At 40.1% G+C, this 19,394-nt stretch overlaps 1 protein-coding gene across 3 annotated transcripts in view; it reads right to left on the bottom strand.

Moving 5' to 3' along the window:
* MAPRE2 (microtubule associated protein RP/EB family member 2) overlaps positions 1–19,394 on the bottom strand; it is a 170,796-nt gene that overhangs the window by 29,910 nt on the left and 121,492 nt on the right. For all 3 annotated transcript variants that reach the window (XM_021096265.1, XM_005665343.3, XM_021096264.1), the window contains 2 exons: positions 14,070–14,215; positions 10,731–10,944 (listed from right to left, as the gene is read on the bottom strand). In XM_021096265.1, coding sequence (XP_020951924.1) covers positions 10,731–10,944; positions 14,070–14,215 — 360 coding nt within the window. The remainder of the gene's footprint in view (positions 1–10,730; positions 10,945–14,069; positions 14,216–19,394) is intronic.

Below are 19,394 nucleotides of genomic sequence, written 5' to 3'. Positions count from 1 at the left end.
AACTGAATTAGTAAATCCTCTGTTGATGGCAATGTCTCCTTAAGTGAACAAATTGGGATGGAAAAGAAAAATTCATGGCTCTTCCTTGCAAGAAGCCCTTTGCCTCTTCCACAGGCAGTGCCAGAAGATTCCTATCTGAAGCTCCTGAATTCTTCATGACTCTTTGCTCTCTATGTCCGATGTTTCAAACTCACAGCTGGTTGGTATCCTGGCAAGGTAGAGAGCACTGCTCATATTTGATGCTGTGGTTTTACCAGTATTAAGGGAGGGAAACGGAGTTTCAATTAGTCTTTGAGGAGAAAAGTATCTCAGTGCTTATGCATTTCACATATGATAGATGTGTAACTGGAGAAATGAAACCACCAGTATCCCTCTCATTCCAGGGAGTAGGGAATGTCCTCTAAGAATTTAATTAATTGGGCCATTATAATTTTTTCCCCATTTTCTTCAGGCCTAAACGTAGCTAAGGGAGCAGCCTTTAACTGGTATACAGCCAAGCAATGGGAGATTTCTCAATATGACCAGGTCAAGGACATGCAATGCTGACACGGGGCAGGGATTGAGCAAAAGATACACTGTTCATATAATAAGGAGAAAAGCTTACCCCTATTTAAAAAGAAGTCTTGCTAACTATGGGACTGGTTAGAAAAACGCATCTCTTCCTCGTTCTGAGTTGAGACTGCGTGATCTTTTAAAATTAACACTTGATCTTGGAAGTAAGTAGGTGTACGGAGAGTACAGTATGTGGTTAGGTGACTGGAGACTTTGAGATGGCTGGGAGTTGTAAAAATAAACACGCATGGAGTTCCTGTAGTGGTGCAGTGGAAACGAATCCAACTAGGAACCATGAGGTTGCAGGTTCGATCCCTGGCCTTGCTCAGTGGGTTAAGGATCCAGCGTTGCCGTGAGCTGTGGCGTAGGCTGCAGATGCGGCTTGGATCTGGTGTTGCTTTGGCTGTGGCTGGCTCCGATTCGACCCCTAGCCTGAGAACCTTCATATGCCGAGGGTGCGGCCCTAAGAAGACAAAAAAAAAAAAAAAAAAAAAAAAAAAAGAATAAATAGGGGGCATGACTCCTCTCAATGGAGAAACCATGAAGGGATGTGAAAGGGCGGTGCCTGTGCCTATCCTAACAAGGTTCTGGCAAGTCAAATGCCATTATGCACTGTTTTAGTCTAAAGAGCAGACATGGAAAAAATATGCATCTCTTGGAGTAAATGATGGCTTTGGGGTGAAATCAACATTTGTATTTAAAGGGTGGAATTCCTCAAAAGGAAAATGAAGACTTGTATCTTGGCAATAAGGAAAAGGAGGTCCCATAAAAAGCTAACATACGAAGAATCAGGAAAATGTAACATATGCTCAAAGGAAAAGATAATCAGGAGATGCCAAATATGAGATGTCAGAATGGTGGAAATAGCAGACAGGAACTTTAGAGCAGTTATCATAACCATTCCCAGTGAAGTAAGCATGCTTATAATAAATTAAAGGTAGGCCATCTCGACAAAGAAAAAAAAATTAAAACTGAAAAAATAGTTGAAGTTAAAAAATGTTCACCAGTAGAATAAAGGTGACAGAGGAAAAAAGAGGGTAAATTTGAAGACACATTAATAGAAACCATCAAAAGAATAGAGAGAATACTGGGGAAAAAAGGAACAGAGCCTCAGGGACCTGTGGGCTAATTTCAAAAGCTCTAACTTATGGAGAAATGAAGTCTCAGAAAAACAGGATAGAGAGAATAGAGCTGAAAAAATATTTGAAATAGTAGTGGCTGAGAATCTCCCCAAGATGGTAAAAGACATAAACTTATGGATTTAAGAGGTTTAATGAACTCCCAAACAAGATAAATTCAAAGAGAAACATGATTAGGCACATCACAGCCACATCGATGAAAGCCACAGAGTCTTCGCTGTACCCAGAGAAAAACAACATAACATGTCTAGGTGATTAGAATTAGCCTGATTTTTTAATCTTTGGAGACCACAGACAGTGGAAAGACATCTTTAGAGGAAGGGAGGGAGGAATAAAAGATCAGCCTGAATTCTTTATCTATGGAAATATTCTTCAAAAAGGAAGGGCAAAGAAAAATATTCACAGAAAAAGAAAAATGAAAATGTGTTGCCACTGCGCCTGCTCTACAAGAAATACTGAAAAAAATTCTTCAGTCTGAAGAGGAATGAAAAGAGCCAGGGAACGCAGATGTTTAGGAACAAATGAAGAACACTGAAAATGGTTAAAAATATGAAAAATAAACATTTTTCTCTTAATCTCTTTAAAATCCATATGGTGATTTAAAGCAGCACACTGCTTAACAGAAATATAATGGGAGCCATGAAAATAAACATTTTCTAGTAGCCATATTAAAAAAATCTTAAGATATTAATTTTAACATATGCAAAATATATGCAATATATCCAAATTATAATTTCTTCATGTAATCAATATGAAGTTATTAACTGGTTGTATATTTTTTCGCATACCAAGTTTTCTAAATCCAGCATGCATTTTATACATACAGCACATTTCAATGCAGAGTAAGCACATTTCAAGTGCTCAGAACCTACCATATTAGGTTGGTTTAATATATAAGTTATAACACGGTCTTGTGGGCTTTATGATGTATGTTTGTTAGTATGTTTCTTGATTGACTGATTGATCACCTTAGGCATATGGAAGTTCCTGGCCCAGGGATTGAATCCAAGCTGCAGCTGCAACCTAGATCCTTTAACCCACTGTGCTGTGCCAGGGACTGAACCTGTACCTCCGCAGTGACCCAAGCCACTGCAGTTGGATTCTTAACCCACTACACCACAGTGGGAACTTCATATATACATATTTATAATGTAATACATATGACAGCTGTAACAAAGGACAGTGGAAAGAAGGGCTGCCAGGGTTCCACATTTTACCTTAAGTGGAATAATATTAAGTATACTGTGAAAAGGTAAGAATATATCTGGTAATCCTTGGAGCAACCACTAAAAAGGCAATAGGTAAATTAAGATGAAGTGCTAAAAATATTTCCATTAAATATCCAGAAGACAACAGGAAAAGAGAGATAGAGAAACAAAAACAGAGGGACCAGTAGAAAAAAATGATAATATGGTAGATCGAAGTCTAACCAAATAAATAATTACCTTAACAATGGGCTGGACATGCCAATGTATAGAGATTAGCAGAATGAATAAAAAAATGCAAGACCCAATCACACGCTGATTATGAGACACACTTTAAAGACAAAGACAGGCAGAAATTTACCCATCATGGAGAAAGATATACCACGCAAACAGTAAGCATAAGAAAACTGGATCGGCTGTATTAATATTAGATAATACAGATTTCAAGACAAAGAGTACTACCAAAGATAAAGAGGGGCACCCATAAAATTTAAAGGTCAATTCATCAGGATGACTCAACAATCCTAAGTGTGTATGCACCTAGCAATAGAGCCCTAAATGCAGGAAACCAAAATTAAGAGAAGTAAAGGGAGAAATAGATAATTCCACAATATCAATACTCTCTTTGCAGCAACTGTTAGTACAACAAAAATCAGTAAAAACACAGATGATCTGAGTAACACCTTGACCTAATTGACATTTCTAAACCACCATAAAGCCAACAAACTGCAGAATGCATATTCTTTTCAAGGGACACTAACTAAGACCATATTCTGGCCCCGAAAATCAAGAGCAGAACAAGGGTAAAAGAAAGCATTATAAATGGGTATATTTCACTGCTTCTCCTAAAAACCACAAAGCAAAACTGACTTTTCTGAGAAAGTAAAAGCAACTCTTCTTTCCCCAAAGGTGACAGGTGATGCTTATGTAGATTACATGAGCAAACGAATGTTAAACATATAAAATCAATAAACATGGTCACCTTATTAAGGTTGTATGAACAGCCTTAGAGAACCCAATATTAAAGATAATTGAGAGTGTGAGTATTCAAATATTTGATACAGTTTCTGAAAAATGCTGTGAGGATTTATTTAAATCTACACTTAAGAATTTAATTATGGGGGTTCTCGTCATGGCGCAGCATTAACGAATCCAACTAGGAACCATCAGGTTGCGGGTTCAATCCCTGGCCTTGCTCAGTGGGTTAAGGATCTGGCGTTGCTGTGAGCTGTGGTGTAGGTTGCAGACGAGGCTTGGATCTGGCGTTGCTGTGACTCTGGTGTAGGTTGCAGACGAGGCTTGGATCTGGCGTTGCTGTGACTCTGGTGTAGGCTGGCAGCTGTAGCTCTGATTAGAACCCTAGCATGGGAACTGCCATATGCTGCGTGTGTGGCCCTAAAAAGACCAAAAAAAAAAAAAAAAAAAAAAAAAAGAATTTAATTATGATCATTCAAATACTTTATTCTATTCTACTTCTTAAGTTGCTTCCTTTTTGAAATCATTTTTCTAATATTTCTAGTAATCTCATTTTGAGGCCAGAATGCTAAAGCCCCTAAGGAAAAAGAAAGCTCAGAATCAATTTCCATAGCAACTCTAAATCCATCACACTATATTTGTATATGGGAGTTTGATTTAAATACATTAATCTATATGGATTTGCAACATGTCTAAGCTGTGGTTGCTATAGGAACCGCAAGTTCAGATTTCCTTTTAAGTTTAGTAAGTGCTCACAGATAAAAACTAATCCCGCCTTGATGGCTATGCAGATATGGCTCAAAGCAGTAAATTTACAAACATCATGATGCACGATGATACATGCACTTAATAGATATCTGTCATTATGAAAATGTTCATTTTAATACATGCTCCTTGTTGGTAGATCAACAGTAATTCAAGATGCAGTTCCTCAGGATGTAGAAAGAATAAGACTCACCAGGCAGCCAGCCACCTTCAGCATACAGACTCTGCTCATGCTGAAGCTTGTTCCAGCCCAGGTAAGCCACCCAAATACTCACAGACACCACGAGCTCTATGGCTTCTCTGAATCCACAGAATATCTCGTGCCTGTACTGAAATGTGGCAGAAAAATCTGGCACATTCTCACAAAGACTGAATGCACCAAGCATCTATTTTGTATACCAGTAAATAACCTATGGTGCATGGCTATATATGTAGTCTGTATGATGTAAAAACGCATTTTTTTTTTCTTGCCAATGTAGAGAGTCCTTTCTTATTCTTATTTCTTTTTCTTCTTCTTTTTAAATGGCTGTACCCGTGGCATATGGAAGCTCCTGGGCCAGGAATCAAATCCACGCCTTCACAGCGACCCAAGCCACTGCAGTCAGATTCTTAACCCACTGTGCCACGGTGGAAATGCCAGACACTCCTTTCTTAAGCGTCAATATGGATAACCCATCCCACAATCACTTATTCTATTCTAATATGGCCTCTTTGCCACATGGTGCTCTGTGGCTGGAGAGACTGGAGCTCCCACTTAAACTGTTTTTCATGTATTACAGTCAAGACATGCAAATTAGTTTTAATTTCAGCTTAAGGAAATATTGAGAGAGAGAAAGCCACTGCAAAATGAACCAAATATCCCAAAGCCAAAATGAGAAAATAATTAAAGACATTCTCCTAGTTTTGATTATACCAGACATTGCTTATTTCCAATTTGGCTGATTAAGAAATGACCAAGCCTTAGAGGTGGGAACAGAAATTACTGCTGAGTGGTACTGACCTGGCATCCCTGTGAGATAACGGGTGTAGATACGTGAATTCCCCAGAGAGCTGACCCTCACCTCACTGAGCACTCTGTCTTAAATTTTGGATGGGCAAAAATCAGGCTTAAGTATGACGAGGATGGCCTCCAATGGTTTCAGACCCCAGGCAGAGAAGCTAGTTTAGAGACTATAAAACAGGCCATGGGGAGATGATGATAAGTAGAAAATGAAACAAAATCTTAGGAATGAGAAGGGAACTCTGTATCACTTAGTACACAGCAGTGCCACACAGATCCTGAGGGCCACTAAGAGGCATGGAGCTATTTGATTCAGTAATAATGGTCTCAGGCTGCTGGTCTATTTAGAAGGTTTTTTTTTTCTTTTTCTATTGCTAGCTGATGTATAGTATTGCATTAGTTTCAAGTGTATAGCCAAGTGACTCAGATTTACGTATCTACCCCTTTTCAGTCTTTTTCCTCATAGGTTATTACAAAGTATTGCGTTGAGTTCCTTGTGCTATACAGTAGGTCCTTGTTGGTTATCTATTTTATATATAATAGTGTATATTTCTTAATCTCAAATGCCTAATTTATCCCCCCATTTATAAAGTTTTGTTAAGTTTTTTGGCTCTTCTTTTACCCACTACTTTCTATTGCTATCAGTGTACTCTCCTTGCTATAATAAAGTACGTGCTAAGAAACCACATCCCCAAGTGGTTTTTTTTGTTTGTTTGTTGTTTTGTTTTTGTTTTTTGGAGGGGCCACCCTGTGGCAGACAGAGTTCCTGGGCCAGGGGTCAGAAGTGAGCCGCAGTTGTAACCTACGCCACAGCTGCAGCAATGCCAGATCCTTTAACCCACTGTGCTGGGCCAGGAATCGAACCAGCGTCCTGGAGCTACAGAGATGCCGCCAATCCCACTGGACCACAGTGGGAACTCCCCCGTGTTTTTCATAATTATGCCCAAAAGAAAGAGCGAAAAAAAAAGGGTCAAGAAGCAAATATTTCCAGTTATAAAAAAAGTAAGTTTTAGAGATATAAAGTATGACATAGGGAATAGCATCAATAATTTTGTATTAACTTTGTATGATGCAGATGGTTCCTGAACTTACTGTGGTGATCATTTTGCAATGTATATAAATGCTGAATCACTAAGCTGTACACCTGAAAAGCACATAATATTGTATGTCAATTAGATGCCAATTAAAAAATATAGTAAGAGCAAAAAGACTCCAGATAAGTATTCTCAGAACTCTCCCTTGTGGAAAGAGTAAAACTTATGAATTTTATAGCACAGATTTTTACAACACCTATTCTGACTCTTAGAAGACATTTTGGCTTATTTTATTGGCTGTATTCCCAAGAGCTGGATATATGACCTCTAGAAAAAAAATGAGGTCTCACTGTATTTACAGGAGCCTTTCTCCTATTACAGCTTTATAAGCAATGTTCTACATGTGATATACACCTTGCTCTAAGTTTTTCCACAGTATAGTTTTACTACCGGACCATGTCCAGGAGTCAGAACATATTTAATAAAAAAAGGGTATGACTGGTTTGACCTCTGAAAATAGCCTTTCTCCTTGGTAAAACCAATGAGGTAAGAACATTAAAAACCAAATTTACTATCTGTTAACTTTCATGCATTTCCTGCGCTTTGACACTTGAGGAGTTAAGCTCTGGAAACAATATATTGCTCTTCCAGTTCATGGATGTTCTGTCAAAATGGCACAAGTTTCTCTGGGGCTTTGGTGAACAACAGATGGGGGGAATTTCTCAAAAACGAGGCCAAGGCAACACAATGACAGTTCTGCTGGGGGTTAAGAGTGTTGGTGCTGGGGTTTCCGGTGGTGCAGCAGGTTAAGGATCTGGCGTTGTCACTGCGGCGGCTGGGGTTGCTGCTGTGCAGCAGGTTTGATCCCTGGCCCAGAACTTCCACATGCCACAAGTGCGGTCCAAAAGAAGAATGGAGAAAGAAAAAGAAGAAAAAAGGTGTTGGCGATTTAAGGACTCGTTACGATTCTGGAAGAAAAATGTCCTGACGCCTGTCCAGTTTCACTGCTAAAAATTTGAAAAAAGTAGCAGCCAAGTTTCAAGATGACTCTGCACTATGACCAGCTGTAAAAAAGAACTGAAGGTGAAGACTCCCAGCCACCCTGGGTTTTCCCACCTTCGTGTCCATCTGCCTGCAACTGCCCTTTCTCTATCCTAGTCCTAGAATAATGACAGTTTCTGACATAAGTTGAGGCCAATTTGAATTGCAGTAAATTTTTCTTTACTGAACCCCTGTGGCTTCATTTTTACCCAGGCTCCTCCCAGCATTTCTGTCCCCATGAAAGTAATTATGCCCTTTCCCCTTTCCAGACCTCTTCTGATGCCCTTGACCCCGGTCCTCCTCCAGCCTCGGGGTCACGCTCCTCCAGTTTCCCCTCCTTTTCCCTATTTTCAGGGATTCCGCCTCACCCAACCCTCTCCCATTTTAGAAACCTCCTCCTTGTGCCCTGTCCTAAAAGCAAACCAAATCCAGCCAAGGACAGTACCAGATCCCCCCCCGCGTCTGATTTCCCAAAGCTACCATCAGCTCTTCCCCGACACCAACAAAATACTTTTATTTTCCTCCACTTTTTTTCCTGACCGACTTGGGGAAGGTGGAATTGGCTCTCACCTCATCACGTTCCCATCTGCTATGCCTTCCCTGTGTCAAGCCACTGCGATCCAGGGACGTGGGCTCAGAATTTCAGCAGACCGACACTCTAAAGGATCAGTAATCATCTCTGAGAAGCCAGATTTCTTTGGCTTATTTTCAGGCTTCCTCCTTTTGGATCTCCCCACAATTAACATTTGACACTTTTGGTGATCTTTCTTTCTAGAAATGCCCTACTGTTTGTTCTCTGATCTTGAGCTTTTCTGTTTTTTTTTTCCCCCCTGATGTTCCTCCTCCTCTCAGCTTCCTCTTTTTCCCCTTGCCCCTTACATGTCCGTATTCCCAAAGACCTGTGCTTATTAGTTTATTTTGTTTAAGCTTTTTTATTCTATGGCTTCAAAGCTGTATTTTTATGCTGGTTCCATTTCCTTCCTCCAATTCTTCAACTCCCTCCCGGACCCATCATTCTACCGAGTGACCCCAAGTTGAAAAATCCAAAGGACCCTTCCAGTCCTCATGTCACTCCTCAGCAGATTTAGACAGTGTCAACCGTTCCGTTCCCTTTCATTTCCTTGACACATCCTTCCCTCATTTCTTTCAATCCTTCTGGCATCTCCCCTGCTTCCTTTTCTACCCAAACATTAATTAAGTGTTCGAGATTTCAGACACTCTCCGCTTCTCACTCGGGGCTCACTTGTAGCTTCAATCAGCTGGATGTGGAAACTCACAAATGTTGACCTCTAGCCGACACATCTTTTGCGTTCCAGACACATAGACACACTGTTCAGGACCAGTCTTGTTATAACCCTTCCTAATCATTCTGATTGGAGGCTGAGCATAAATAAGGAATTTGCACTCTTTACAAAATTAAGGCTATTGACTTAAGAAGCATGAACACGGGTGTTCAGGATGGAAACATGATTTCTGAGGATTCACTGTTTAACTCTCCAGCACTGCAGCTGGTGTTTGTGACAATGACCCTCCTTTTACAAGAACACATTCTGCTTGATAAAGTCTGTTTTTTTAATGGCAAGGATGTTTATAAGGTATTTTAGGATGCTTTTTCTCCAAAAAAAAAGTTAACACATTTTTAAAAGTGCCAGGTATTTATCCTCAGTGACTTCACTCTGCGACAAAGTTGGACAGGTGAGGTCTTGCTGAGTGTTGTCACATAAAAACTGGTACTGCCCGCACAGGAGACAGGATGGATATTTCATGAATTTCCTCTGAAAGATTATAGATGATGATCCACATTTTTTTTTTTTAATTTAAAAAATTTTTGGGTCTTTTTAGGGCCGCACTTGCGGCATGTGGAGGTTCCCAGGCTAGGGGTCAAGTCAGAGTTGTAGCTGCTGGCCTACGCCACAGCCACAGCAATGTCAGATCCGAGCCACGTCTGTGACCTAAACCACAGCTCAAGGCAATGCCAGATCCTTAACCCACTGAGCGAGGCCAGGGACCAAACCTGCAATCTCATGGTTCCTAGTTGGATTCGTTTCTGCTGTGGCATGACAGAAACTCTTTTTTTTTTTTTTTTTTTTTTTGTGGTCTGATAATGTAAATTGGGAGTTCCCATCGTTGGCTCAGTGGAAACAAATCTGACCAGCATCCATGAGGACACAGGTCTGATCCCTGGCCTCACTTAGTGGGTTAAGGTTGCAGATGCAGCTCAGATGTGACATTGCTATGGCTGTGGTGTAGGCCGGCGACTACAGCTCTGATTTGACCCCTAGCCTGGAAACCTCCATATGCCATGAGTGAGGCCCTAAAAAGCAAAAAAAAAAAAAAAAAAAAAGAAAAAAAAATTAAAAATTAAAAAAATGTAAATCAGTTCACATTGTAGTCTGTGCTGCCAGCAATTGAAGCAGTAAAAATATTTGTCGAAATCTGACCAGATTACTTGAAATTTCTCGGAAAAAAAGACAAGGAAAATGACTCTATCCTTTTAGTGTTACTTTAACATAGAGCCTCAGTGATATAAACTGAATAGGTCTACTTTTTTAATAGTTTAAATCCTGATCATCAGACTTACTCTAGATGGGTCACTGCTCAGAAGATAAATGTGGTTAAACAGATAGCAATAAAAATCACCAGGGAGTTTCTGTTGTGGCTCAGCAGTAATGAACCCAACTAGCTTCCATGAGGACGTGGGTTTGATCCCTGGCCCGGCTCACTGGGTTAAGGATCTGGCGCTGCTGTGAGCTGTGGTGTAGGTTGCAGATGTAGCCTGGATCCTGTGTTGCTGTGGTAGTGGCAGAGGCTGGCAGCTACAGCCCTGATTAGATATACCCCTAGCCTGGGAACCTCCATATTTCCACTGGCGCAGCCCTAAAAAGACAAAACAAACAAACGAAATCATCCAGAGGTGTTAAAATACCGACTGCTGGGAAAAGTCAAGCAAACATGGTAAAGCAAAAGAGGGCCTGAGCCATCTTCTAAAATGAAAGCGGTCCTAGGATTTCGCTGTTACCTGCAGTAGGGGAGTTTGCATGGTGAGACTTCTTGGGCAGGTTGAAGATCTGTTCGCCAGGGTCAGGAGGAGGAATTGCATCTTGCCCTTGTCGTGCTTCTACGGGATCATACTCCTTCCCATCATAGTTAGCATCATAGAATTTCTTAAACCACTGAATAAAATCCAGGTTGTCCTGGAAACGCCCTTTCACTAGCTTCTCCACTGGAATCACCTGCAATGGAAAATCACCTTGTGAGTCACAATCCTCAGGCTTGCTTGTATTTAATACAATGAAGAGCTCCCTAAACAGAATTATTTCCTACTCGTTTGCAACTCACATCTACTGGCCTTTCCCCCAGCGTCTTGGCCCCTGGTATTCTAGAATTCATATAATTTTTCACAGTATTAAAGCAAAATTAAAATGTTGTAGTTGGTTCTCCTGGAATATTTAACACATCTGAACAAAACATACAAAACGAGGAATACCCGGAGCAGTTAACAAACCCGACTAGTATTCATGAGGACGTGGGTTCAATCCCTGGCCTCGCTCAGTGGGTTAAGGATCCAGCATTGTCATGAGCTGTGCTGTAGGTGACAAATGAGGCTCAGATCTGGCATTGCTGTGGCTGTTTGGTGTAGGCCAGCAGCTACAGCTCGGATTCGACCCCTAGCCTGGGAACCTCACATGCCTTGGGTGAGGCCCTAAAAAGACCACCCCCCAAAAACAACAACAACAAAAAAATCTACCCAACAACAATAACAAAAACAAGGAATACCCTTAGCCATCAAGAGGGGCTGATCCTCTTCACAGAATATTTATTGCCAAAGCAACCCCCTGCCCAAAACATGGGTCTGAGATGTTGTGCTGTTTCAAGATTGATGGCTTCTCTTTATTTCTTGGTCAGCTTTGGTCCAGTTGTACTGGAATAGGCTCTTAAAAGGACTGTAGTTACTAGAGAGTATGAATGAGTAAGACTCAAATTAATGAAAACACACACTGATCTAACGGTTCCTGTGAGACAAAATGAGCTTTCTAGAGCTTATTAACAATGCAGAGAGATAAGCATGGAAACAACTAACCACACACAATACAGGGTCCAGGAATTCATGGGCTACACAGGAGCACATCTAATGAACTATGGGGATGTAGGGGAACAGAGAATGAGAGTCTGACTAGGGCAGTCACAGAAGGCACCTTGGAGGAGGTGCTCAGCATTTATGTCCATTTCTGAGACAAATCTCAGCTTTTCATGGAGTAACCTTTCCTGCTGGCAACCAAAGGAGCCAACAAGTATTCCTTTAGAGATCTTTCCATTGTACTATTTAAATATTTTCATGTAGGAGTTCCCGTCATGGCTCAGTGGTTAACGAACCCGACTAGGATCCATGAGGACGTTGGTTCAATCCCTGGCCTCGCTCTGTGGGTTAAGGATCTGGTGTCGCCATGAGCTGTGCTGTAGGTCGCAGCCTTGGCTCGGATCCCATGTTGGCTGTGGCTGTGGCGTAGGCCAGTGGCTATAGCTCCGACTGGACCCCTAGTCTGGGAATCTCCATATGCCAAGGGTACAGCCCTAAAAAGACAAAAAAAGAAAGAAAAAATTAAAGAAATTTAATTTCCTGAAAAAATAAAAAAAATTTTTCATGTCTTCTGACTTATAAGTATTGTTTATGTTGATATTATTTTAGAAAGTGTCTTTTTGGAGCATATGAGGCCTTTTAATTAACACACTCCTATACTTTGCTTTCTGCCAAACATGGACATTTGTAAACAGTTTTAGATGATACTGCTGCATTGGCTATTCAAAGCAGGCGCTTCCGTTGACTTAATTCTGCATTTCCTATCCAAATGAAAGTTCTGGGGTCATAAGTTCAAAATCTGAGGCGGCAAGCAAATATTTGTACAGATGCTTCCCACGTGCTGTCACAGGCTCTGACAAACATGAAGAGGGACCCCTGTCTCGATCCAAGGACTTTAGATTGAATCACAGCACATTAAGCCAGAGAGGCCAACAAAGGTCATTGAGGTCAGGGTCCCTCCAGCACAAAAATTTTATCTTCAACGTTCTTAACGGTGGCTAACCCATTCTCTGCATGTACCCTTCTAGGGAGTTATGGAACCCCAACGTTGGCTCTATAGTAGGTTCCATCAGTAAACCTATGAATGGGTGTTTCTCTTCTTTCTGATTTAGAAGCATGTGTAGAGAAGTGGTAGAGAAATGTACAGAGATGTGACACTGCTAATAAGGAAGGAGAACAGCTCCAGTTTTGAATAAATACAGGAGGAGTGAATTGGAAATTAACCACAGAAAAGGCCACAAAGATGAACATGGTTCAAAAGGTTAAAATGTTAAAGAGAACATATGTTTTGAAATAAAAATTCTGAGAAAATGAGAAGCCAAGATTTTCTTAATATTTTGATCAAGAATGCTTTGATTTAGGGAGATATGAATTGTACTACATTTGAAGATACAGATAGTTCAGCAAACTTTTGTTTTCCTTTGACCTCTATCTCTTATAAGTCAATATCTAATTTTTTATTTCCATAGCCTATAAGCTTTTCATTTCTCCCCTGCAGGTTTTTCTCTTTTCCTTTATTCAACACTCATTTCTGTCCAACCTATGCCCTCCAAGAGCTATATCCCAAATAAAGACTATGGATTTATAATACGTATTAGAATAGCAGGAAACATGCAGGGACTGAATGGCTTTAGCCATAGTCCTTTACAGGGGGGGGGAAATAACTCTAGTCAAACTCCATCTGTATCACTCTAGGACAAAACCGTAAAGTTCAAAGGAGGTAAAAGAACAATTTACAGACACTGAATGAGAATCTGAGTGTATTCACTGGACACTTTGACATGCAGTCCTTCACTTTAACTTCATAACCACAGGGAAGGGGGTTTCGGTCCCATTTTACAGATGGGTAAATATAGGCTCAAAAGAATTTAAATAACTTGTTCGAAGTCATGGTAGTAGGATTCAACCTTGTGCCATTTCTACTGTAATACACTGTTTTTCCGAAGAAACAAAACACACACAGACCCACAGTGGCATCTGGCAAACATAAAAATTCTCATCTGCAATGCTAATAAAGAATAACACATTTTAGCTTTTGTAATTCCTGTTAGAGTTTTGAGTCTAATGGCTCCAAATTTAAAAATCTCCTTAAATAAAAACCTTACCCAAAATATGGGAAGTGAGGGTTGATGGTTTATGCTACATATAGAACACAACCTTCTGTAGTGATATCAAGATACATCCCTTCCATTGATACGTTGTTGCGTTTTTGCACTTCTTCACGAAAACAATTTTAAGCAAAGACAATGGATCTTATGGAGCTACAAGTTTGTCTCCTACCTTATCAACATTCATGCGCTTAAATGATGCTTGCAGAAGTTTGAAATTGTGAATATACTCATGCTCCAGCTTTGCTTGAAATTTTACTTTCTTCAAACTAATGCAGCCTGGAAACAGCATGTCCATGAACTGGCAGTAGGCTGCTCCTGGAAAGAGACAAGAAAAGGTGTTAGTGTGAGGGTACCACATGCAAATGAGGGTTGTGGGGTGAGAGGGAGCATGGGGCCTCCCGCTACGTGTACTCCTCTGCTCACTGCACTCACAACTCCTCATCCACCAGGGCCTGGGACCTGAGATGTGCCTTCCCCATCCATGACCACTGTGGTACCCACGCTGGTCACCAAAGCATCACCAGATTCCATGAACAATGAACAGAACTTCATTCTTTAACACCAAGGAAATCGGGGTAAGAACAACTCTTCTTAGCTTCTATTAGGAAAAAAAAGGAATACGTATTTTCCTTCTATCTAGCTGCTACGTGCTCCAAAACATTAAAATATATAAGAGAAAAGTAGCAGAACATTTCAGCTTGAGAACACTACAGAAGTTCTCATGAAATATCGAGCTCAACAAACATACACTATGCCGTCCAAGCTGTTTTATATCCATTTTGTAGAAGGGCTGAGGTGAAACTGTTTAAGCCATCTAATTCCAAAAACAGTTGTATACCATTTAAATTCCAGTCCAGAGCAATGGGGTTCCCTGAATTAACATGAAAGATGGAGACATGGAGACCCTGAAACTTATAGAAGTTCACAGTCATGCTGTTTATGACTGAGAAATAGAAATAACAGAACTGTTCAATGAGTCCCTTGAGGAAATGGTCATAGAAAAAGGGGTTTATTAGTAAGTCTTTATATATATTATGTATATATTATATATATGTATTATATATATCATACATATATAATGGAGAACTCTTAAATCAATTTCAACTAGAAAAATCCCAGAAAAATCATACATACTGATTCCTATCTTCTTACCAGTAAAGGCTAAGGGCATTTAGAAATTCAAAGCCAGACTGATTATTTTTCTTCTACAAGTAGGAAAAGGAATTGAGTGGTGAGAATGGGAACAGTCATTTTTGCGTCCTCTTTCCTTCTTTGCTTTCCCAGATCTCTTGGTCTGTTTCTACCATGTGCCAGGGATACGCCTTTCTCAACACAAAGGTCTCCCCTCCTTCCTTTGGTATCAAAGTTTCTGCGAGAAGCCTTTCATTCTGTCTGGGCAACCCACCTTTTTATAGGAAGAACCCACTTCACCGCTTATGTCAAACAGATCCTCTACTGAGATAGAGATCCAAGAAGAGAGGGAACAAGAGATCCAAGATCTCAGGGCTGCTAAAATGGGAGATGGTGGGCAACTCATTATTTGCAGGTAAGAGCATAAAGTGAAGAAATACAGGGTACAATAAACATCACCTCCACAATCTTTACATCTGTCATGCTTCCTTTAGATGCCCATATCCTGAGCACAAACTGGTACTTTCGTAGTCAAGCAGATGGGTTCTCTTAAAAATGAAATAAAAAAAAAAAAAAACACGGGAGGAAGTAAGAGAAACACCATGATCTTGGGGGGGCATTCTTACAGTCGTTCTCCAATTATTCAGGTCCTCCTTTTGAAGTGCCACCAGATGGAGCCAATTCCAACAGCCACTCAACATGATTTTTATAGAAATGGAGGTGTCTAAACACAACTGCTTCATTACCTCCTCTTTAAAGAGCTATTTTCACTTTTGCAGTGTTTTAGCATAAAATGTACTTATGGAGATACCAGTATCAATATAGCCTTATAAACCCACCAACCAAATCACTCACCTTCCAAATTTAAAAAGTAATAAAACAGCTTTTGAAGAAAAAACAAAACAAAACAAAAAACAAAAAAACCAAACTTGAATTTAGACAGTGATGAAAAATCATCTCTGGTCTCATCATCCAGAGAAAGCTACTGTTAATATTTTGGTACATTTCACGCTATTTTTTTTTTTTTTAATTTAACAGACTATGATTCCCTTTCTGGATCATTAACTCTTCTCTACTGACATTTTTAATGGCCGTCTGATTTTTATATCATGCTTAGCAACTTGCCCCAAGCAAGATTACATAAATATTCATGTGTATTTTCTTTAAGTACTTTTATGGTCTCAAGTTTTACATTTACATTCTGAGTGCATGTGGAATTTATTTTGGTCTATGACATAAAGGATGGTTCTAATTTTAGTTATTCCAAATGTTCACAGAGATGTCATTTTTGGCTCCCTAGCATTTGGACACCTTCCTGATCTAACTTGATGCTACAGTGCCCTGCCTTCCCCCACAGTACCCAAGGTGGGCAGACACCCCTTTCCCCACATCCAGCCATAAAGATGCAGCCTGTGACTTGGGCTCTGCTTTTGGATGCTCCTGTCTGGGTCTCAGAGTCTTGAGGGAGTGACTGAAGCAAGCAGGGACCATTAGGGTTTGGGGTCCTGGAGATGCTTCAACAGCAGAGCAGCATCCTAACCATTCTAGTCATCCTAGTGGCTTTCTTCCCAGCCTCTTAGCATCTTTTGATCGCTGTTATCTTCTGAGCCTGGTTCCCTATTGACTCTGAGCTGCCCAATATCCTTTCTGTAAATCTGTCTCTGCTTAAACTTGCTAGAATTCTTTTCTGCTGTTTTCCATCCAAACTGCTGACTGATAAAGTTAGGTGAACACCATCATTACATAAATAATCTACACTTTTTCCACTGGGGAATCATTATCTTTTACTATTTATGACTTTCCTAATACATGTACTTAAAGCCTCTCTCTCTCTCTCTCTTTTTTTCTTTTTTCAGGGCTGCTCCCGCAGCAAATGGAAGTTCCTGGGCTAGGGGTTAAATCAGAGCTGCAACTGCTGGCCTACACCACAGCCACAACAATACCATATCCGAGCAGTATCTGCGACCTACACTACAGCTTGTGGCAACACCAGATCCTTAATTCACCGGGCAAGGCCAGGGATCCAACCTTCATCCTCACAGACACTGTGTGGTGTTCCCACCTGCTGAGCCATGGAACTCCATAAGTTGTTGTTGTTATTATTATTATTGTTATTATTATTATTTAATGGCTGCACCCATGTCACATGGAAATTCCTGGACCAGAGATCAAACCCGTACCTCTTTAGTGACCTAAACTACTTCAGTCAGATTCTTAACCCATTGCTCCATAAAGACTTTTTTGGTGGAGTTCTCGTCATGGCACAGTGGAAATGAATCTGACTGAGGTTTCAGGTTTGATCCTTGGCCTCGATCAGTGGGTTAGGGATCTGGTGTTGCCATGAGCTGTAGTGTAGGTTGTGGACGCTGCTCAGATCTGATGTTATTGTGGCTGTGGTGTAGGCTGGCAGCTGTAGCTCCAATTTGACCCCTAGCCTGGGAATCTCCATACGCTGTGGGTGCAGCCCTAAAAAAAAAAAAAAAAAAAAAAAAGAGAGAGAGAGAGAGAAGTCCTGTAACTTTTGTTCTTCCTTTGCAAGATTGTTCAGCTATTTCAAGCCCTATTAATTTAACTGTTAGTCTTTTTTTTTTTGCTTTTTAGGGCCATACCCAGGGCATATGGAAATTCTCAGGCTAGGGGTCAAATCAGAGCCATAACTGCTAGCCTATGCCACAGCCACAACAACATGGGATCTGAGCCATATGTGTGACCTACATCACAGCTCATAGCAACACAGGATCCTTAACTCACTAAGCAAGGCCAAGGATCGAAACTGCATCCTCATGGATACTAGTTGGATTCGTTTCTGCTATAACCACAATGGGAAGTCTTTATCCATTAGTTTTAGAATTAGCTTGTTGATTTGTGTAAAAACACAGTTGAGATTTTGACAGGTACTGAACTGAATCTAGAGATTAATTGGGGGAATACTGCCATCTTAACAGTATTAATTTACCAGTCCATGAACACGAGATATTTCTCTGCTTAAGTACCTCCAATGACGTTTTAAAGTTTTTAGTATATAAGTCTTATACGTCTTTGTTAAATTTATTCCTATTGTATTCTCTTTACGGCTATTTTAAAGTGGAACTGTATTCTTAATTTTATTTTTGATAGTTCATTATCAATTAATAAGGTTGATTTTTGGATATTAATCTTATATTCCCCAACCTTGTTTAACTCACTTCTTAGTTATAACAGTTTTTTTTGTTGTTGTTGGTTCCTTAGAATTTCTATATATAAGATCATGACTATGCAGAGACAGTTTTACTTCTTCCTTTCTAAGCTGAGTACCTCATTTCTTTTCCTTGCCCAACTGTCCTGGCTAGAACTTCTAGTAAAATGTTGAAATGCTAAGAGTGGACATTCTCTCTTGTTCCTGATCTCAGAGGGGGAGTATCTAGTCATTCACTGTCGAGGTAGGATAATAGCTATGGGTTTTTCACAGATAGCAGTATCAGACTGAAGAAGAGTTGGAGTGTTTTTATCATGAAAGGGTAGTGAATTTTGTCAATTTTTTAAATAATAAGATCTGAGGCTATCATGTGGTTTTTGCTTTTTCTTATCATGGCCTGTAACATTGATTGTTTTTCATATGTTAAGACAACCTTGCATTAGTTCCATTTGATCATGGGGCATAATTCTTTTTATATTGTTGCTGCTATTTTGTTGAGGATTTTTGTGTCTGTGTTCATAAGAGATACTGATCTGTAGTTTTCTTGTGATGTCTTTGTTTGATTTTGGTATCATGGTAATACTGGCCTCACAGAATGAATTATAAATGAACTGTTCCCCTCTCTATTCTAAAAAACTGGTATTAGTTTTTCTCCCATTTGGTAGAATTCACCATTAAGTTATTTGGGCCTGGGCTTTTTTTTTTGCTATTTCTTTGGGCCGCTCCCTCGGCATATGGAGGTTCCCAGGCTAGGGGTTGAATCGGAGCTGTAGCCACTGGCCTACGCCAGAGCCACAGCAACTTGGGATCCGAGCCGAGTCTGCAACCTACACCACAGCTCACGGCAACGCCAGATTGTTAACCCACTGAGCAAGGGCAGGGACCGAACCCGAAACCTCATGGTTCCTAGTCGGATTCGTTAACCACTGTGCCACTACGGGAACTCCATTTTTTTTTTTTTTTTTGGCCTGGGCTTTTCTTTGTGGAAATTTTTTTTTCTAAATTACTAATAAATCTCCTGTTAAATAGGTCTACTCAGAATTTCTAAAGTTTCAGTAGTTTATGTCATTTTAGGTATTTATCCATTTTATCTAGATTACTGAAAAGTACTAATTTTTAAACACTTACTTTTATGGTTATAGAGTTACTGCTCATAAGTTTAATAAATTTTCAGCTACTTCTTTATGG

Source organism: Sus scrofa, chromosome 6 (genome assembly GCF_000003025.6).
Source record: "Sus scrofa isolate TJ Tabasco breed Duroc chromosome 6, Sscrofa11.1, whole genome shotgun sequence".
NCBI lineage: Eukaryota > Metazoa > Chordata > Mammalia > Artiodactyla > Suidae > Sus > Sus scrofa.
The sequence above is the reverse complement of the archived record's forward strand: the minus strand, read 5'-3'. Positions and strand labels throughout refer to the sequence as shown.